Source organism: Lepisma saccharinum, chromosome 7, assembly GCF_977018435.1.
Source record: "Lepisma saccharinum chromosome 7, izLepSacc3.1, whole genome shotgun sequence".
Classification (NCBI taxonomy): Eukaryota; Metazoa; Arthropoda; class Insecta; order Zygentoma; family Lepismatidae; genus Lepisma; species Lepisma saccharinum.
In genome coordinates, this window is record NC_139235.1 from 49,112,297 (window position 1) to 49,135,130 (window position 22,834).

At 38.3% G+C, this 22,834-nt stretch overlaps 1 protein-coding gene across 4 annotated transcripts in view; it reads right to left on the minus strand.

Annotated features, from left to right (window-relative positions):
- Positions 1 to 12,709: 12,709 nt before the first annotated feature.
- The window catches only part of LOC145989850 (activator of 90 kDa heat shock protein ATPase homolog 1), a 104,641-nt gene continuing 94,516 nt past the window's right edge, over positions 12,710 to 22,834 (minus strand). For all 4 annotated transcript variants that reach the window (XM_083125304.1, XM_083125303.1, XM_083125305.1 and 1 more), the window contains exon 10: positions 12,710 to 13,374. In XM_083125304.1, the coding sequence (XP_082981430.1) occupies positions 13,287 to 13,374 (88 nt within the window). In that variant the 3' untranslated portion in view covers positions 12,710 to 13,286. The remainder of the gene's footprint in view (positions 13,375 to 22,834) is intronic.

Sequence of the window (22,834 nt, forward strand, 5' to 3'; positions counted from 1 at the left end):
TTAGATTCCTGGTTTTAATTGCCTGTTTCAAACTGGTTATAATGTAAGTTTAGAAAAGTTTTTTTGTGCCTTTCAGACAAGGCCTGAACAATACAGGTCTACTTTGGCAAAGAAAGTAACTGGATTTTTAAAACCACCATATTATCAAAGGTTGTGAAATCATTTCTGCTGCCGAGAGTAATTGTAAAGTTGAACAGCACTGCACAGATTACACAGTGCAACAAATTTGAACTTTGTGTCTTGTCGTGAGATGAAAGAAAGTGTTCTTTCATAAATCAAATACTCTGATTACAAAAATGAAATCAGAAATGTTCCATCACGTACCAATTTTTCTGGAAAAGATATGCCACATGTACCACTTAGCCTATATTTCATGTAGTTAGCAATATATTGTAATTCATGAAAAACAAAGTAGCAACTTTCGTGACCCTTGGAAACTACTCCATTACAATACAGGAGGATCCTGTAGCTGGATTAAATACAGATCATGGAACAAAATTAATTGTTTGTATTACAAAACATAAAAAAAGGTACGAGAAAGCTGCAAAAAGCTTGAAATGTACCTACAAGTTAGAAATGTGTCCTGGAAACTTTCCGTTTGTTGGTGGATGGTGAAACTTCTTGTAGGAGTGTCCAGCAGTAATCTGCCAAACGGTTTGGTAACCACCTTCCCATATATCGTCTTTCCATGTCAGTGATATATTTGTGAAATCGCTCACCATGTTGGTCACTCACATCTCCGAGATTAGGCGGGAAAAAATCCAAATGAGAATGCAGGAAATGTATTGGAAATGTATTTTCAAAGACATGTTGCACTCCATAGCCTTGTAACAGTCCAGCATATGTTCTGTCAGTTCCCTGTAATTGTCAGACTTGACGTTACCCAAGAAATTGTTGCATACATCTTTGAAGACAAGCTGCCTTCTCAGTATCTGTCAGCAACTCTTCAATTTCATCAGGTCAGGAATCTGAGACCCATTGAAAATACCTTCTTTGATTTTTGTAGTACTAGTCGCAGGAAATTTGGACAGTAAAAATTGAAAACCCCTGCCAACTTTGTCCATTGCTTAAACAAAATTCTTCATGAAGCTCAATTTCAGATGGAGCGGAGGTACAGCACACTGTATTTGTCAACAAGGGGTTCATGCGACCCATTTTTTTCACCCAGATTGAAGCTTTCAATGGCCACTGTTTCACTACATAATGGTCTTTCCTTGTCCTACTGTCCCAGTGATACAAGAAACAGCAATATTTTGTGTAACCAGTCTGCATTCCCAGCACAAGTCCCAGAACTTCGTGATCACCACAGATTTTCCATTTGCGGTTCGAATAGCCAATATACTTCAGAAGTAGTCTCATGTTCTTGTAGGTTTCTTTTAACTGAACGGAATGGGCCACTGCTATCGAAGGTTTCTCGTTTCCGTTATGCAAGAGAACAACTTTGAGACTAGTTTTTGAGGAATCTATGAATAGGCGCCATTTCTTCCGGATTGTGAATCATTCCAAATTCTGTAAACAGCCCATTTATGTCATTACAATATACCAGACTCTCTGCCATTGAGAAGAAAGTGGAAAGACCAAGCTGTCGTGTACGGAATGATATGCTAGTGTTTGGTTGTAGCAGTTTTTTTTTTCTTGAAGACGAGACCCAAGTAATTCTGCTTGCCTTTTTGAAAGATTTAGATCTCTTACAAGATCGTTCAATTCTACCTGTGACAATGGCTGTGGTTGGGTCTGTGATGTAGATGGCGTGTAATCAAGATCTTCATGATCACTACCGTCGTCTGTTTCATCTTCCAGTGTCCATTCCACTGGTGGTTTTGGAACTGGGAGAGAATCAGAATGCAGAACTGGGCGCATTGCAGATTCCAAATTTGGATATGAAACTGTGTGTTTTGATTTACTTGAAATTCCTGTTACTTTCGTTAAACAAAAGTGGCAATCTGTTACGTGGTCTCTAGGTTCCCTCCACAACTGTGGTATGGCAAATGGCATAGATGGGTGGGTTCCATGCAACCAGCCTCTTAAAAAGCGGGAGCAACAGTTCTGTGGTGCCCAACACTTACCCTCATATACCTTTAATTCAAAATACAACTCGTGTGCCTTTTTGACGAGTGGAAAAATGGGATGTCTTTGGGACTTTGTCGTAAACTCACCACACACATAACAGAAAAGGTTTGGTGAATTAACACACTTCCTAGACATCGCTGAACACATAAAAAACACGCGAACATGCACAAACAGTATTCTGCACGTTAGGGGTTTTGCACTACACACACTGCAGGACACTAGCAACACTAGTAACTGACTGATGCAAATAACTGCAACTCCACTATTCCTCAACCAAGTGGCATCTATCCCTTCCCTCTCCACCCCTTCTCCTATGCAATGTCGAGCCCTAGTAACAGGCTGGGCTGATAAGTGCCGAGACAACAATAACATGCAGTCATGCGCTGATAAAATTGTGTTTCCAGAGAAAAATTTAGGTGATAGTGAAAAACTGTTTCAACTATCGTCATCATTGCGCTAAACTCCATAGGAATCACATGTTTTTCTTCTGCGGCAATTTTCATTGTCGCACAGTGTTATTAGAATCTGCAATTCCAGTCAGTGATATACAAACAAATTTTTTCTCAAAAACCAAATTCATGGCCACTTTGGCTCTAAATTTGCACCCCTAATAACGAACTTACCCCCACCCCCAGCAGATGGAAAATTCTGGACAATCCCCTGATTCCAGTGCATACACCAAAAATACTTAAAGGTGCATTGGCCCGTTTGTGTTAAACCATATAGGAAGGGGGTCTAATCTAATAAATGTAAAGTACTTGTCTTGTTTTGACAAAGAATTGTAAATAAATGCAAATTATAAAGTGGTTTACAGTAATCAGAGTTCATCGATTAGATAAAGTAACAATATTGTTTGAACCAGTACTCCCAACCAATTATCTTCTTGTATTTGTGTTTAGACAAGTTATTGATGCATATTTTTACTGATCTGCAGGCCCGTAGCTAGAACCCTACTTTAATAATAATAATAACAATAGAGGAGGCTCACGATTTATCAGGGGGGCTTTGAAAACCAAGTCCATTTTTCAAAAGTTTAATAGTATTAAATGAAAGTAAATTGTGTGTGTCGGGGGTTATTAAGTTAATTTAAAATTTAGAAATATCATGCAAATACTACAGTTTTTTTATATCTTCTAAAACATCTCTTAAAGTGCTAATGACTGCTACTGACACCATCCCTTAATACACACTCCATACTATTTTTGACAGACATTTATGTCATGCATGTTAAAATGTACAATATTCACTTCAATCATAGTGCCTACTGTACATTCCACCCCCAGCCAAAGCAATAAAACTTGGGATCTGTTGACATTTGACACAGATGTGGAAGGAATGTGGATAATGACATCAAAGTCACAGATTTCTGTCAAACAAGAAGTGCAACAGGGGCAGGGAAGGTATAGATAAAGAAGGCTCCCTATGAAAGAACTTTCTAAAGTCTAGAGAATCTTCTAAACACTTGCCGCTGCTTAGACTTCTGCTCATAAACAAGATGAACGAACGAAGTTGTGAACAAAATAATATATTGTGTCTACATTTTCACTTTTCACCTCAAACAAATTAGAATACATAATAGTTTTACCTAATGTCAAGGGAGCTGGCGGCAGTGCCAAGGGGGGCTTGGCTACGGACCTGCTGATCTGATATTTCAGTAAATAACCTGTAAATAAGTACACAGTTCTCCAGTTTTGTTCTCTTTTCTTAATATACGGGTTTAATTCTCTCTCTCACACACACACAAACTTATTCTCTCTCTCTCTTTCTCAGACACACAATCTCTCCCTCTCTATTGTTTTGTCAAATATATTTCTCAACATGTAGTTTATTCTATAATGTGAAATACATTGAAGTTACGTGGTTATATACAAGGCACTTTTTGTAGGGTAATGCTGGCAGATTTATTGAATGTGAAGCAAAGAAAAAACTGCATTCACTATTTTTTTTACAGGTTATATTGCGTATGGAAAATTTTAACATCAGTCTTGGAAATTCCATAAGGGGGAGTTTTTACTCCTCACAGCACATCGTTGACTTTCAGAGTACCACACACTCTTTATATACATTAATGCTTTCCTTATTATATAGTCTGGTTCCAGGCAGTGGCAGCTGTTGGTCTGGGTCTATGGGTGTGCACCTCAGCCTCGTATTCAGATGAAGTGTTGTCATCCCACCCATTTCTGCTAATTGTATTGGCAATCCAAATTATGACGTACCTTTCACTGATAATGAGATGATAGCCGAGTTACATTTCATGAAAATTTGTAAAAATAAGATTCATTATAAATTCGAAATACCCAGTGATTTCTTCAATCAATCACGAGAGAAGATATGTTGTTTGGTCTCTTTGGTGACCTGTAGAAAATTCAGCATTCGATGACTTGATAAAATCACTCACAATGCTATATCGATAAACTGCTATGGTTTGTAAGGGATACTAATATCGCCAGTATTTTGTGTAATTATCATGTCTTAATAATGCATATTATATCTCTTCAATATAAATATGTTTCATCCGAAACCAAAGTTTAATGTCACAAACATTTCAGTGTACACTTCAGTTAATTACCATTGTTAATGTACTTATTCAATTTAGTCATTGTCATGATGATCCTCAAAACCCTAAACAAATGCAACTAGTTCTGGCCAGTACCTTCAGAAAAATTCTCAAATCAGCATTCAATTCAAACTGCTGACATTTTTTAAAGTAACTCTTAGATACACCTGTTATTCCAGCGCTTGTATCAATGTTTTCCACCCATCACATCTGGCCTTGCATCATTAAATATGTAGTCTCCATAATGAAAATTGAGACTTTACCTGCATTATGATACCATACTACACACAAAGATGAGTGCATCCATTTCAAATACAGGATTCCTTCCCTCTCATACAGAAAGCATCAGATCTCACCTCCTATGCCCTTTTGTGGAAATTAGCCACCATGCTAACTCTCAAGTTTATCACACATGTGTACTCAAAACCACACAAAGAATTGTGAGTTATTTTCAACCTTCACTCTTTCAATATGCCACCTCAAATGGCATTCAAACGTGCAATCACTTTCATGAAGTATCTTGTCACTACACACGACGAATGGGCATATATCAAAGCTCTATTGCTATTTGCAACCTGTAATCCCACTCTCAAATACCACTGAAAAAATAATTTCTCTCTGCTCTTTTTTCCAACGTTGACTGCGAAACATCAGACTTCTGTTTCTTGAGGAGAGTTTCTTTGTTCTTGTTCTACGACATTCTTTCTTGATACTAAGCAAAGGCAGTTCATTGTTGTTACAACTCCCCTTTCGCTCTCAGCTGTTTGCCTCTACCCTCCTTCAAGGCAAGGCATCAAATGCTTGCATTTTCTATGCCATGCTAGGAACAGTGTGAGGTGAGAGAAATATTATTGAAATTTCCCTTTCTAAAAAAAATCCCTCAATTTGCAATGATGTGTGGGTTGCTCTCAACTCAGCAACTCAGTCACTCAGCAAGAAAGGGATTGCAACACTACATGTCGAAGAAGGAAGCCGACGATTGACTGTAAGTGCTAAATTTTATTTGCCAATTCTCTTTGTACTAGAATACAGTTAATAAATCAAGTTTAGCACCCATGGTAAAAGATTTTCTGTGAAATAGCCCACTTTCCAAATACCAATGTTTTCCTACACATAGCTACATGCTTCAAAATCTATGCCACTGGGAATAACTGTAGTTTTGAAACATTATGAAAATACAGAATTAACTTTCAAGGGTGCAGAGTATATTGCTTTTTAAATGCAACTTATTTGGATAAAAAATATATTGTTAAGATTAACTTAGGATAATAAAACCAGTGTTCTTTATATTTTCAGTGTTTTTAGTTTAGGGTGATCATACATTCCATTTTGACCAGGACAGTCCCGTTTCAAAGGCATGTCTCGATTGTCCCATCGATATTATTGAAAAGCCACAAATTGTCCCGTTTTATAAAAGTCTAGGAGTTATCTTAAAAACAAAGTCTAAATTTGACACACATTTCATGCTAAAAAAATATATTGTATTGTTTTGTAGCTTCTGTTATTTGTACAGTAGTGAATAAGCGTGGCCAAGAAGTGTGCATGCAGTTTCAATACGGAATTGCAACAAGAATTTAAAGTTCTTGACACAAACTCAAAAGACAAATCTCACATTGTGTGTCTGATACGTGGGGTAAGGTTTTCGGGGACATTTATAAACGGTTGGTGAAAAATAAAGTTGTTCTGAAGAAGATTGGTTTTTCTGATAAATACTTTTGGCTCTCCTCAAGTTCAGGTTGATCAGAAGGGACCAGAAATACTGTGCAAGTCATTCCGAGATTATAATATTAATATCTTTTGACAACGGGAGATCATATTTCAAATAGTAATAATAATAATGTTAATTATAACAATTTTAAAATTAGGCCTAACCGATTTTTCAGGACAGAGGAGGGGTATACTGATCTTGGGATGTCCCATTTTTGGGTCAAAATATTATGGTCACCCTATTTTAGTTGGAACACTGAAGTTTTAAAAATGTTAAAACCTAAAAGCACTATGCACATATAGTACATAATATTGTTTTAAAAATTAGGTTTTCTTACATTGTCAGATGTAAACATTTCATGTAGCTCCATGTACTGCAAGTGCACTTGGGATAAAAAAGATTTTTCGTACATATTTTTTGTGTGTTTGTAACAATTCATGTAGTCATGGACACTTCTGGGTTGTAGCGATTGCATAACATTATATGGGGCCACATTACAAGTTAGAAGTGTCCATGAGTGTACCAGCATTATTACGAATAACTTATATTACCAAAACAATAAAAAAAATATGAATTTTTGGATCAGGTTCAGGAAGTATTGATGATTTGATATTTGCCTTTCAGCTACTTTTGGCTAATCATGAAGATAATGATGATTAAATTTAGTGGATGAAAGGACAATCGCCGGTTCCCATGGTGGAGTAGTTAGCATATGCTTCGATGCCAGGTGTCCCGGATTCGAATCCCAGCTTGGTCATGGATGGTTGTGTGTCTCCATTCATCAATTTCATATCATCACCACTAGACCTCAGATCTTAGGTTTTTAACCTTTTTTTTTCCTTCGCAGGTAAATAAGAAATAAGTTATGTACGAGTTTCATTAAAAACACAACTGACAGAGTTTTATAGTGCCTAAAATAACCAATTTTAGGTTTATGTGCCTAAATTAAACCTCTTTTTAGGTTTTTATAATTTTTTTTTAGGTTTTACAGGATTTTTAATTCTTACAGAGGTATTTACTTGGTTTGGTGACGAAGCAATTCAATGACTGACGTGTTTGAAACATGTTTTCAGTCAATTTTCATCCCTCCAAGTCCATGAGGTTTTTCAAAGCTCTAAACAAAACAAACTGTTTGATGCCACTGTTACCTGCACACAGTGGCGATTAAAGGGGGCAGTTTCCACATACTTTTTGCCCCCACCCCCCAATTTTGGACTCTTAATGCTAAGCCTTGTCTACTAAGAGAAAGTAAACTGTCCTTGCACCCCACCCCCACCCTTTCCCACTTTTGGAACCCAATCGCCTCTACTGCTGCAAAGTCCAAAGTGCAAACTTCTGCTCGGTGTGGTCTTGCTCACTTTCACATCAGTTCGGTCCCCTTGTGGCATTCACACCTTGCAAAGTAATGTTTCAGCATTCAAACTTGCACCACTATGTTTCTGTTGAAAGATAATTTTCAGCATGTAAAATGATCCTCGCAGACAACAGGTGGAGTTTGAATGTGGATAAGATGAAAGAGATTCAGAGTGGTCAGTAGGATCATGATAAAAGTTAAGTATAATTTCCGGTTATCAAGGCAAACTTTAAAAAAAATTCAAGGGTACAACAGATGTTTTCTCTATTTTAACCTTACGTTTTACTGACTCTTACCAACCCCCACACAAATGTATTAACAATATTAAGGGTCTGTGTGATTCCAATGTACCCAGTTGCAATAATATTATGTCTGTCAGATAGATTGTTCTGCAAAAGACACTAACAAAGTAAATGGATTGAGAAAATTCTGTTATATTTTCCATGCAGCTTTCTTTTTCTTCCTCGATATAAATAAAAATAAAAGCTGATCGGAGAGAAACTTACCCACTTATAAATATGTATAAATATAATGGGATTTAGATTAATAAAAGTTGCAATTCTTCACATCTATGGATAAAAATTGGAATACAGAAATCATCTACTTGTACCTTTTTTTCATGTTTACCAAACTTCATGCATAATTCCCAGAGACAATAATTCACGCATAACTCATGTATAATTCCCAGAATTCAAGAAATTCCCTAATATTGTAAAAACTAAATATGCTGACCAAGGCAGAAATTTATTTTATTATAAAAAATAAACTAAATGTAACGTTTCAACCTTCTAGCAAGGTCTTCTTCAGACTCTGTACCAAGTACAAATGTAACCAGGTACACAACAGGACGAAATATATATACACACAAAAATACTCCCCTCCAGACTATTAGAAAGTAGTTCTGGAACAATCTAGCAGGTGGCTTTCCCTTGTCAACTGTACTTTCACCTGAAAGAGAATGTCGCTGGACTCTTTTATCTCACGCTCTATTTCTTTCATTCTTCTCTCCTCTTTCTCTCTTGTCCTTTCCACTCTTGCTAACACCTTCTTCCATTCTTTATTTAACTTCAGTCCCCCATTCCAGTTCATTGTCTTCTCACCTTTCTTCTCTATTTCTTTGGACTCCTTCTATTTTCTCACTAGTATTCTCTTCTCCCTTCGTATCTGCTTAGCCTCATCCCACCCTACGTCATGTCCTGTTTCTCTAATGTGTTTAAATATCGCATTTCTCTCTCTCTTAAGTCATACATCATCCCTATGTTGTTTCAACCTGTCTTTCAGCCTCTTTTTCATTTCTCCTATGTACACACACTGACATTCTTTACATTTCACTTCATAGATAATCCCTTCCTCTTCCGTTTTCCTTTTTCTTGTTTGCATTCTTCGCTATTCTTAAGATGCTTCTCCCTCCCTTCCTGTAAGTTTTAATGTTTATGTTATAAATGATATAATATTGATTTCAAAAGACAAAAGAAGTAATTATTATTTTCACAAACCACTCACATAATTACTAGCCCGAGTAAACTCGGAGCAACAATTTTCTTTTTCATTTGAAAATGTTCGTTTTACCAATGTTTAGGTGTTCTGCTACCTGTAGCATTTCACTCCAGACACTAGGTGCTGTGTGGTATACACGGAAACAGGGCACTACACACAAAGCCACATTACAGTCAGGACAGTAGAAATGGGATTCCCTGATTTTTTTCCCCCGGGCATCACGTACTCTTGAACACGTATAACACTGCTTCATAGGATTTGATTTCTTCGGAGTGGGTGGCAAATACTCGAGGAAATGACGACCTGAAAGTCGCAGTGGACTTGGGATGTATGCTTGGTCGTCCAAATCTTGGTGACAGTGATGGTGTGTGGTTCTGCTTGATCAGGTCATTCACAAGTTCCAGATGGAATTCCAGGTGTGTTTTTGTTCCACCACATTTTGTGTACAAAACAAACGAGTTCCATATGGCCAGATCAAGAAGGTGTAGGAAAATCTTCTTATAGTATTTTTTGCCACACTTTCTGGGTGTTGCATAATCAGCAAGATACTGATCTACCCTATCCACCCCACCCATAGTGTCATTATAGTCAATAACAACCCGAGGTCTATATTTTGCTTCTCCCCGCCTCTCTACTTTCACCATATCAACTGTGTGTACACTCGACAATAGACCAACATATTTTTTGTCGTTCCACTTCATAACTGTTACTTTACCCCTCCTGAAACCTATCATTCCTCCCTTTTCAACTCGTGTATCTTTCAGTTCCTTTGGTAAGTCTTTTCTGTTTGTATTTAGTGTACCATAAACGTCTGTCTTGTTTGATATAAGAATATCTGCCAGCTGGGGTGAATTGTAATAATTGTCCATTGTTACGCTGAATCCCTGGTTTAGAAGAGGATGTAAGAGAGACATAACAACACGGGAAGACACCGGCAAATCTTTGTATTCTTCCATGAAGTGTGTATCTTTCCCAGTGTAAACAATTATATCCCAAACATAGCCACTTTTTGATTCACAAAGCATATACGACTTTATCCCAAACCTCGCTCTTTTTAGTGGTATGTACTGAATCCAACCCAACCTTCCCTTGAACATAAGAAGACTTTCGTCAATAGATAGTTCTCTTTCTGGTGCAACAAGTGTTTGAAATTTCTGCCGCAGATGTTCAATAACGGGCCATATTTTATTTAGCTTTGGATTTGGATGGGTTGCTGCATCATAGGTTTGATTTGTTTGAAAAATGAAGGTACCTTTTGATCTCAAGGAAATGACGGTAGCTCATTGTTTGTGAAAAAAATGGAGTTAGCAACAATGGATTTTTTGTCCAATAAAACTGTAGGTCGGGTTTCTTTACAATGCTTTGTAGTATTGTAAGAGCACGGAAAATTCGCATTTCGTTCACACTTACTTGATTCCAAGTTGCATTCCCTTCTTGCACTGCAAATGTGTTCCTTTCATTCACTATTAGAGTCACAATATCATTATCAATGTACTGTTCGAAAAATTGTATCAAGCCCTTACTTTCGTCTACATCATACTTGGCACGTGGTTGATCAGAAAACGGAAAGCATGGTGGAGCTGGTGCTGGAGATTCAGGATCAAGTTCTTGCCACACTCGTACAGACGTCACACTAACATCAGAATGCGAACTTTCGATTGAAATATCATCACAGTCAGTTAGCGTTGTTTCACTGCGTTGTTTCACTAGCACTTACACTACACTCTGATGCACTTATGTCTGTGCTTATATCACTCATTTTGCTGCCAAAAGGACGAGAAAGTTCCAACCGAATCAACGCTTCCGAACAATGCGTTCTTGCAAGCAACCGAATGTCACGCAATGCAGAAAAGCTGTTGTCTTTCTTCACTTCTTGGTGCCTCAAGGCAGGCACAAAAATTAGTGCACGCTCGAGACATCTGTTGGCTGGACTTGCAACTAACTCCACCTACCCAATTCATCATGAAAGTTCCGCCCGACTTAGTACGGGCCGGTAAAAAAATTACATTCAAACTCTTCAGGTTTCCGAGATAACTCGGGATAATATTTTGCCGGAAGAGTACCACATCCGAGATAATTCGGGTTAGTAAGGCAAGTGGTTAAATGGATACTTTTCACTTGAGCATAATTTGAGAATTTTATACTCTTCCCTAAAATGTTCTTAGACTTTTTTCTGTTATAGCACTATTTTATTTTCTCCCAGAGTTCTATTACAATTTCTTAGGCTAGTCATTATATACATGTAACTAGTCATATCATAAATACTGTCACAACTTTGGAGGCTGGCTGGACACCTTCAGGGTACCACGGGGAGCTGTAAGTCCTGAGTCATTGTGTGGTGTGCTGTGGACGGCTGAAGGCGATTGTGTTACAGGTCAGGATGAAATGAGGAGAGTATGAACATTGAGTGGCTGTCATTGCACTATACGAGAAGGTAGGAAAAGCAGCAGGTGAGATTTTCAAATTTCTCCAGAAGCTTCAAATCTCAAAGAGGTTCGTTTATCGCACTCTCCAGCGATACACTGAAACTGGAACTGTGAACGAACAACCTAGGGCAGGGTGGCCTCCAACAGTATGGCCGCCAGAGGTTGTGAAAACAGTGGCAGCGTGTGAGCGACGAAATCCTGTCAGGAGACAGTCAGTGCTTTCTCAGGACCACAAGATGTCCAAGCAGCAAATGGGCAGATGAATCCTTTTCACCGATCAAAAACTGTTCAATCTTGAGGAGGCATTCAATGCCCAAAATGACAGGGTACATGCAAGGAGTTCACGAGAAGCTGCCAACAAGGCTCCGAAGGTCCAGAGGGTTCATCATCCAGTGTCAGTTATGGTGTGGTGGAGGGTGAGCTACGAGGACACAACTGAGCTGCATTTCTGTGAGCAAGGCATCAAAACATCAGCCAAGGTGTACCAAGAGATTGCTGTTGAGGGAGTGGTCAAGTGTCTCATGAACACCTGCTCTAGCAGTCGGGCCTGGGGTTTAAAGCAGGATTCGGCACCAGCCCATAAGGCTAAGATGACCCAGCAGTGACTCCAGACGAATGTGCCGGACTTCATTTCCACTTCTGATTGGCCCTCTGGTAGTCCTGATCTTAACCCTCTGGACTACAAATTGTGGGCTGTGCTTCAGGAAATGGCATGCCAGAAAATACATCCCAACATGGCCAATATGAAGCACTCTCTCGTGAAGGCAGTGGCAAATTTCTCTGTAGATATTGTGTGTAATGCAAGTGATGTGTGGCCACAAAGACTAAAGGACTGTGTGCGTGCGAAAAGTGGTCATTTTGAGTAGCTATAGGTGTTTTGTGTTCCTCACATATGCATGTACCACATACTATATTGATATTACACTATCCCTAACCATCTTGTGTCTATTTTCTGCAAACCTTGTGACAGTATTTGTGATATGACTAGGTACAAACTACTCAATTAGTTGAATAGTTTGATGAGTAGATACTAATATTAGTGTTTTTTAAAGAGGTATATTGTATGTTAATGTTTCTCTTCAATGAATTATACTGAGTAAGGTAACAACTAAGTCAGCATGTTTTTTATTTACATAAAAATGATTTTAGAAAAAGCATTTGGCCAAAAGAGCAGCAATTACATGGCAGTCAGATAATACAATAACGGAAAATATAACAAATCATGTACATACTATTTATCACTTTACAAACACAAATTGCAATATTTTGCAATGCCAAGAATTAGGGAACAAAGTATTCTATCAACTTGAAAAAAAAAAAAATAAGTACAAAGTTCAAATTCTCCATAACAGATTCATTTTGTCTACTGAAAACCTGATATGTGCTTTTGTATGATTTATTGCATAATTTGTTGTAAAGGCAGCTTAAAAACTACAAAATGCATTTATAACAAAACATTTTTTTGTTTATTCTATATTTCTAAAATTAAAAATAATTTTAGTTCATCTGGATCTGGTGACACTCATTTTCTTGAATGCATCCCCCTTGGCATCTACACAATGCACACACTCTTGGACAATCAACAGCTTTGTCAATCAAACAGCATGAGATGGCAATGTCTCAAATGGGCCAAATAAATATGCTTATAAAGAGTCAAACTATTCTTCAATGACATCACACGATGAAGGCTCCAAAACCAAATGTTCTCTTTAGAGCTGCCCAATAGTACCTCTCCCATCCTTCCCTTGTTGAGTCTGCTTCACTAAAGAAAAAAAAATAGGAATGAATAAATATGATACAAGCACCAATACAAAATATATAGATAACAGATATTCCACTGATCACCCACCCCCCCAAATGATTGCAAATGTTCCTTGAAGAACATTCTTGATTAATTTATGTATGAGGGTAATTCGGAAAGTAACTTCCATTTGGGTATAAAGGAAACAGCAGGACATTGTGAGTTATTATACAGGGTGACTGGTAATTAGATGTATTCCCTGAAAGGGGTTAAAGTAGAGACAATTTGCAATAAATTTGACCTTATTGACAAATTACTTAAATTACTTCCTTGTGACATCTGCTATCCAAAAAGGTACAAATGTTGCTAACATTTACATTTGTGTACAAGAAATAATACTTCATTCATCTTCATGTGAATGGAATCAATGAACAATACAATTAAAGAACATTACACGTCTTGCTCAAAGTGGGCAGCTCCGTTACAAATGCAGGCACGCAGGTTTTTACGGATATTTGGTCTCTTAACTCGTAATGTGATGGTGTCCTTCATGTGCTGACCAGCTGTTAAGATCCTCTCCCTGAGCTCTTCTTGCAAGTTTACCGGTGTCTTGTCATGTGGCTCCAAATGTAAAAGTCGCAAGGCTTCAATCGGGGGATTGAGCCGGCCAGGGAATCGGGCCGCCTCGGCCAATCCATTTCTTTGGGTAATTTTCATCCAGCCACTGTCGCACGCCCAGGCAGAAGTATGGATGGGTGTAATCAACAATCATTTGATCAAGCCATTTTTCCTGCCCGAAATTTTAAATGACATCACTTATGAACATTTTTGAGGAACAAGATGGCAATGTTGTTGGAGGATGTGCCTCTAGCTAAAAGACATGACATGATTTATCAGCATGATGACTGCCCAGCTCGATCCCCCGATCGATTTGACGCCTTGCGACTTTTACATTTGGAGCCACATGACAAGCCACCGGTAAACTCGCAAGAAGAGCTCAGGGAGAGGATCTCAACAGCTGGTCAACACATGAAGGACACCATCACATTACGAGTTAAGAGACCAAATATCCGTAAAAACCTGCGTGCCTGCATTCGTAACGGAGGTGCCCACTTTGAGCAAGACGTGTAATGTTCTTTGATTCCATTCACATGAAGATGAGTGAAGTATTATTTCTTGTACACAAATGTGAATGTTAGCAACATTTGTACCTTGTTGGATAGCAGATGTCACAAGGAAAAAATTTAAATTATTTGTACGCTTCGTGTCATACCATTTTTGTTATTAATACGTTGCCAAGTAAACTAAGAGTGCATTTTTTCATCATCACTTGTAAGTTTAGACCCACCCGTTACTTACATGGGATTGTTATTTGGGAAAAACTTTTTTTTTTCAACGAACCACTTATTTGTTAGCTATCAGAAAATGCTGAAATAAGTTCCATACAATGAGCAGTTTTTTCTCAATTCATCTTTTTATGTGGAAAATTGTCATGTTTTAAAAAAACAATTGAAATTCGATTATCTCGAAAACTACTAATTTTTGGACGGAGTATCTATCATAAGGTCAAATTTATTGCAAATTGTCTCTACTTTAACCCCTTTCAGGGAATACATCTAATTACCAGTCACCCTGCATACAACTGAAAGAGACAACTCGAAGCTATTTTTCTACATAAGCACCATTTCTGTTGCGACATTTATCATATCGGCGAACAAGGTTTACAATACCCATGTCAAAGAAATCTGCCGCCTGTGCATTCAGCCATGGAGTAATTCTGTTCTTGAGCTCCTGGTCATTGTTGAAGCGCTGTGCCCCTAGTCACTTCTTCATTTGTGGAAAGAGGTGATAATCGCTAGGGGCCAAATCTGGCCTGTACAGAGGGTGGTCAAACAATTCCCACTGAAAATGTTGGAAAAGGTCCTTGCTTCAAGCAGCAGTATGAAGACGAACAATGCGAGAACTCAACATGGCACATCGCCTGTTTTGAATTGCTCATCACAATTTCTTCAAGGTTTCACAATACACTTGGGCGTTGATTGTTGTGCCTCATTCCAGGAACTCCACCAACAGTATCCCTTTTCTGTCCCAAAACACAGTTGCTCAAGGACAGTGTTATTGCGTGGCTATGGTTGAATGCACAGGTGGCACATTTCTTTGACATGGGAATTGTAAACCTTGTTAGCCGATATGATAAGTGTCTCAACAGAAACGGTGCTTATGGAGAAAAATAGCTTAGAGTTCTCTCTTTTAGTTGTATATAATAAAAACTCTCACAACGTCCTGGTGTATCTTTTATACCCAAATGGAAGTTACTTTCCGAATGACCCTAGTACCTGGGTGACTGTAGGATGTCTGACTGCCACGTGGGTGACCCAAGTTCAATTTCAGGTGTGGATTTTTCAGCAAATGTTCCTGCATGTAGTGGCTCTAATAAATGAATACCTGGGGTAACCCTAGGAAAAGGGGGGGGGGGTAAGAATGGTGCTGATCACATTACCCACAAATGGAGGAGATTGTGAATGTGTGGAGCCTTACCTCCACCCTCCTTTTAAAACTGAAAATACTTTGGCACTATTGACATGTCCAGACTTTAGTCAACTATTTAAATAGAAACTGGTTCCACCTTGTTTCCTTTCTATAACATCTATAAATTGTTTGTGATGTTATTTTATTGTCATTTTGTATTTCATCATGATGCAAAGATATCAAATAGACTTTTCGAATCCCGAACAGTCGAGAAATTTCAAAGGATTTAGAAGTGGTTATACGACGCACGGTTTTAGAAGCGATATCGGGCAGAGCTACAGAGAGCATGTCCTTGGCATCCGGTCATTGGGAGATACGGCGATGACAAAAAAATATATAAGTAAGCAAAAGCATAAATTTCCCCAAGGTGAATGAGGCACAACAATCAACGCCTAAGTGCATTGTGAAACCTTGAAGAAATTGTGACGAGCTATTCAAAACAGGCGATATGCCATGTTGCTAGAAAGAACTGGGGGAAAAAAGCAGTTCTGGATCCATTGTATTTCCTTCACAGTATTTCTCCTCTTCACTTTTATTTTTGATCCTGTGGTTCAAATATCGATTTCGGAAAATACGAGGGTCACTATTTATATTTTGAGCCTAACAATGAAAAAACAGGAATTTGGCATTGAAAACTGCTTTATTGTTTTTCGAAGTATTCTCCTTTATAGTCAATACACTTTTGCATTCTTTCAAACCATTTGTCAAAGCAGTTTTTCCAATCTTCTTGAGACACCTCCATAATATGGTTTTTGAACGCATCAACGGCATCTTCCGCCGACGAAAATCGTTGTCCACGCAATTTATTCTTGACATTCGGGAACAAGAAGTCATCAATGGGTGCCAAATCAGGACTGTACGGTGGATGACCCATCAATTCGATTTTTTGACTTTTCATAAAGTCGGTTGTTAGACGAGATGTGTGACAGCTGGCATTGTCTTGATGAAGAATGATCCGACGGCGTTTGTTTGTTTTCCGTATTTGACCGAAGACCTCTGGCAAACAAATTGCTGTGTACCATTCAGGGTTGACCGTTCTACGTTCCTCTAAAGGCACAGTTGCCACATGACCAGTTTTCCCGAAAAACCAGGCAACCATTTGTTTCGATGTGCTTCGAGCACGAACAACTTTTGTTGGATTGGGTTCATCTTGAAACACCCATACAGTCGACTGCTGTTTACGTTCTGGCTCATATGCATATATCCATGATTCGTCACCTGTTACAATCTTATATACGTCTTTTGAAGCACCACGATTGTATTTATTGAGGATTTGTTTGCACCAATTGACGCGAGCGTCTTTTTGAGTTTTTGTCAAATTGTGTGGGATCCAACGAGAACATACCTTTCTCACAGCTAAATGATCATGTAATATTTTATATATGCTGGTGGAACTAATGCCTATGGTTGCCTAAATCTCACAGTATGTCACATGACGATCTTGCAGTATTAGGTTTTGCACAGCATCAATGTTTTCTTGAACAACAACTGATTTTGGACGACCTTCGCGAATCTCGTCGGTAAGCGAATGGCGGCCACGATTAAATTCGTTATACCAGCGTTTCACAGTGGCAAAGGATGGGGCTTCATCGCCAAATGTGGAAGTAAGTTGATCGATGCACTCTTGTCTTGATAATCCACGTCGAAAATCATAAAAAATCCTCGCACGAAAATGTTCACGAGTTAATTCCATTTTATTGTTGTCGCGCAATCTCCAAGGCAAAATAAACAACACAAATGAAGCTATTGACAAAACATTTGAAGTACGTTATGGTCAATAATGCCAGACGATTCCGTGCAAACGTCAAATCGAGCCTAACTTCAATCAGTGTTGCCAAGGCTCAAAATATAAATAGTGACCCTCGTAATGTTCTTGCTTCACAAAACACGAAGTACTTCATGTTGTTTTGTGTTTACTATGCTTACGAATGACAAGACTGATCAAGATTTTTGTTCACGAGGTGACAGACATACATACTTAGACAGAACCTTTTCCCTAACATATCTTACTTTCACACCAGGAACGACAAAAAACATCAGGATTCTGGAAAATTAAAAATCTCTATTCGGAAATTTTACTACCTGGATTTCGGAGGCAATCTGAATTTCGGAGAGAGAGGTTTAACAATTTCCAGGTAGAATTTAAGAAAGTTTACTTTTCCATATTTTATGATCATATACTCCATAGAAAAAAATGAATTTAGCCATCTCTACTTCACATGTCTGTATGAACACTGTCATCATCATTATCAATGAAGGAATTCCCCCCTCCACGATTGGAAGATTGACCTAACGTTTGGCAAGTCTTGCGATGAGTACGTAAAAAATGTCACGCTTCGCCACTGATCCTTGGCGACCAGCCAATGGCATGAGTGCAACATTGTACAGCTATGAAACTGCTGTGTGCAAGTTAAACCCCGTGTTCTGTATTTTTCTCGTGCGCAAGAAGTTTTCATAAAACTCGCCACTTTGAGGTTCATCATAAGATGGGGCACGACATTTTGAACCTGACTGTCCAAGCCCCATGAATTTCCGTCGCCTACAGCCGGAGTTATCGTTTCTCGAAGAAGCACGAGAAACAACACATCTATACACACACACAATGACCCTTTCATTTTCCTTCCATGTTCTGTCTATTTCTTTTGTTCCCACCGTGTTGAGTTCTTGCATCTTGGTAAAGCTATGGATGTTAAATTTGGCTGAATATGCACAATGACCCTTCATTGTTGTGGCCGATCATGAACATCACGAGTCAGTTAAGTCAGTTTGAGTTCAGCATTTTCGTAACAAGGGCGGTGTAAGATGATTTTACTCGTACACCACGAAGAACAGTTGTGAGAGGATTCAAAACAGCCCTTATTGATCGATTGTTTTTTTACTTCGCTTTTTTGCCACTTATGGCTAATCGCGAAGATTAGGATGGGTGGTGATATGATGAAATTGATGAAGGGACACTTACAAACACCTATGCCCGGGCTGGGTTTCAAACCCACGACCCCTGGCATCCTAGCATGCTGTGCAATACAGCCCTTATGTTCGATAGTTATGCAGTAGTGTGTGTTCCGTGAATGTTACTTAATAATGTCGCTCCGACCCCCATGGTGGAGTAGGTAGCAAATCACGCTACGACACCAGGGTTCTCGGATTTGAATCCCGGCCTGGACATGGATGTTTATGAATGTCCATTCATCAATTTCATTATATCACCAGTCATTCCCATCTTCGCAATTAGCCAAAAGTGACAGAAAAGCGAAGTAAAATAAAGCAAATCAAATCAAATTAATAATGTCCCTCTCGAAACCTAGTACCAGTAGTACAGGCACCAAGGGTAAAATATTACGTTCACAAGACAGAAATCTTAGTTTTAAAGTGTATTCTTACTTCAAGAAATTGGCACCGGGAGAAGATGTGCGTGCTGAAACAGTGTTTTCTCATAGTCGAGAACTTACGGCTAAATCGTGTGGTGTATGTGTGCATACTGTGTTGCTTATTATAAAACAGGGTAAATCTACCATAGAAATCGGTGAACCCCTATTCAAATCTCCTGGGAAAGATGCCAGAAAACAGAAACAAGAGCGATGATGATGACCTTGCACTTCCTCTATAATAAATACCTTCAAACTACTTTCAGGTACGAGTTTCTCTTATATGCTGCAGTATTATATAATCCTGTGTAAAATTCTTCACTATATATTTCATTGTATATTGGACACAATGAATTCTCTGTGTTTCCCTTCAGCTAGCAGTTGGTTTGGCAACAGCGCAAGAGCATTGGCTGCGTATTGGCTGAACTCATCAGGAAATTTCTCTTCGTAATTCTGTCCCAACCAAACATTTTTCATCCCACACACCCCTAGGTATGGCAGTGAACATGATTCTAATATCTCTGGTAAAAACGTTCTCTCGTTATTTTGTTCGACATGACAGTTTATCGCTGTAAATTTTCGAATTGCATATACTTTCTAGATATCTCAGGGAGGCAAGTGGCCCGTATGGCTCCCTACCCCCTTTGCAAGCACCCTTGCTAGCTGTAGTTCATTAAATGGTTTCCTCATTACGCTGTTTTTTCAACAATGCATTTCTTGTCCTTTCTAAATTTACAGACTTCCTGTCAGTACAACTTGTTGAATTATTTCAATTCTGCTTTCAAGTGCCTATCAACACAACATAAAACACAAACCTCTTTTACGCAGAAAAAAATAGACTGGAAATTAAAAAAATTCCAATTCAAAAATTCTTCTACAAACCTCCCAACAAGTGTTGATATATTTTCCCTAAACAGAAAAAAGGAAATTATGCAATCTTGGACTTATTCTTGTTGTATTTCTGTTTGTTTTTGTGTATTATGCTTAGTTGTTTTCATGATTTTAGTGCAAAAAGATCACCATTTCATATAGTATTAGTGCACTATCAGTAAAGTCTGGCATTTTAACATTGGTGCATCATATTAAAAATATCTCAGTAATCTGAATTCAAACTATATTACTTTTGTGTTGGTCTTTAACTAGCTGGATTCATTCAACAATCACAAACTTACTTCAAATAGTGTAGTAATCTTTCGTCCCTTTAATCAACAGTTATAATATTATGTGACATTAAAGTATATAAAGCTCTCATATTTATATATATTCATTATGAGCAGGGCTGTGATTAATATGTACTAACAAGTGACTTTATATGTACAAACATATGGGACTAAAAATTGAAAAAATCTGGACTAACACATGCATAAAATGACCCAAAATGATGCAAAGAAAACTACTTCATAGTGATTTCCTCACTTGTGTGATTTCAAATAAAATAAACAATTTATTATTTTAATTTCCCATGTTCACTCCCAATAAGCCTGTCTACACTGGTACTGCAACTGCAACAACAAGTACAAGCCATTCAGTTTAGCTTGAGCTCTGGCCTTCAGATGAGCAGAAGCCTGTAGCTCAGCCCAATGATGCGAGAATTCCACTGAGGTCAGAGTTGCTAACTGCCTTAACAAATACCTATATACAGGGCTTGAAAAATCCCGGTCGCCAGGTCACCATGGCGACTAAAAATTTCAGCTTGGCGACTGTGATCTTATGCTTTAATATGTACGAAATTTTGATGATTCTAAGTTCAAATTGCAGTACAGTGTAAGTTAGCAAAGTTTTTTTTTTAAATCAACATTGTGAACATTCCAGAGTGTCAGTAATAATTTCTTACTCTTTGCCCCCCGACACCTCATTTCCTGTTTTCTCGAATGATTTAGCGATGTTTTAAATACCGTGATGCTCAGCTTCTTATACAGTGTTTTTTTAAAAGTTGCACAATCCAAACTTTGAAAATGTATATCATAAAAACTGTAAGAGATTTTTACACTGGGTTTTCTGCACTATAAAGTCTCATCCATTGATATATTTTTCAATGCTTAAAATTATCAGTTTTCTCCATACAGAAAATTTCGATAAATTAATAACTGGCAGAATGCAGCGTTAAAATTTTTCCAGAAATGCACTTTTGAATGAGAAAAATACGTAAGAAATTATCGAAGGGTCATAATTAGATGTCTGATGACTGATGCCATGTCAATCTGTCATTCGCGACCAATATTGGTCATGTGCAACATTTGATGGATTTTTTATTGGCGATTTTGTGGGTTGAGTGAAAAAGTGCCATTTTTGGGACATATATGGCAATGCTAGCAGGTCGAAATATTGTCAACAGACGCACGCCACATGTGCCTAAGTATTGGCTATACATTTACGTGTAAATCATAAACCAAGTTTTTGTGCCGAAATTGGACTCTTGAGAGAATCCTAGTCTGCCTCTGGTTACACTGAATTCTCTTCGCTCACTTTCGACGTTACTATGCCTGTTCTTTTAATTGATTCAGCATGGCATATTCTTTGGAGCAGCACGTGTGCATTGCTGAAGAGTATTTTACTACTCATTCTTACACTCATGTTTTCCAAGAAAAATCCCTGCTTCTGCTGTACCTCACAAAGCAACTGTTTTACGACTAGTCAAACACCAACAAATGATCACACAAATTGTTAAGAGTTGGTATTATTATTGAAGATGAGGCACACGCAGGAGATGTACTACGTAGAAATTTTCAACGACAAATGCAGCCTCGACCAGGACTCGAAACTGGGTCTCTGGCATACCTTACGATTTCTCTAGCTACTGAGCAGGCCTGGCCTCGCCTGATTTCTCGCTGTTGCTGTTTTACCTGTGTGGAATAGTCTCTGCCAGTGCTACCGCAACGGGATCTGTTGCCTTTGAAACACAGTAGACTTCGACATTGTCTGGTTCCTCCCATCGTAGAGATGTTAATGCATTTTTCGCTGAAAATTTCTACGTAGTACATTTCCTGTGTGTGCCTGATCTTCAATAATTAACATCTCTACACTGGGAGGAACCAGGCAACATTGAAGTCTACTGTATTTCAAAGGCAACAGATCCCGTTACGGTAGCACTGGCAGAGAAGATTCCACGCAGGTAAACAGAGACAGCAAAAAATCAGGCGAGACCAGGCCAGCTCAGTAGCTCAGTGGTTAGAGTAATGGCATGGTATATCAGCGACCAGTGTTCAAGTAATGATCAAACCTGCATTTTTCGCTGAAAATTTCTACGTTGGTATAAATTGTTGAAAATCCATTCTCAGATTTGTCAAACTAAAAGTGAAATGCGGTTTGGATTTTGTCGACAGTTTCATCAGATACACTTGGTCGTCTACTCTGAGGCAAGTCCTTAACACTAGCAATTTCTCTGAAGTTCTGCAGCCATCTAATAACAGCATTATTCTATTGCAAGTAGATTCCGAGCTATGTTTTTTGAAATGGTACCAGGAGTTTATGAACACCCTGTATGTATTTACATGTAAATCCTAGCCCTGATTATGAGCAAGTAAATATATGGTTAAAAAGTTGGATATCACAAATGTACATTGAAAATAGGAATTGTAGCTTTTCTG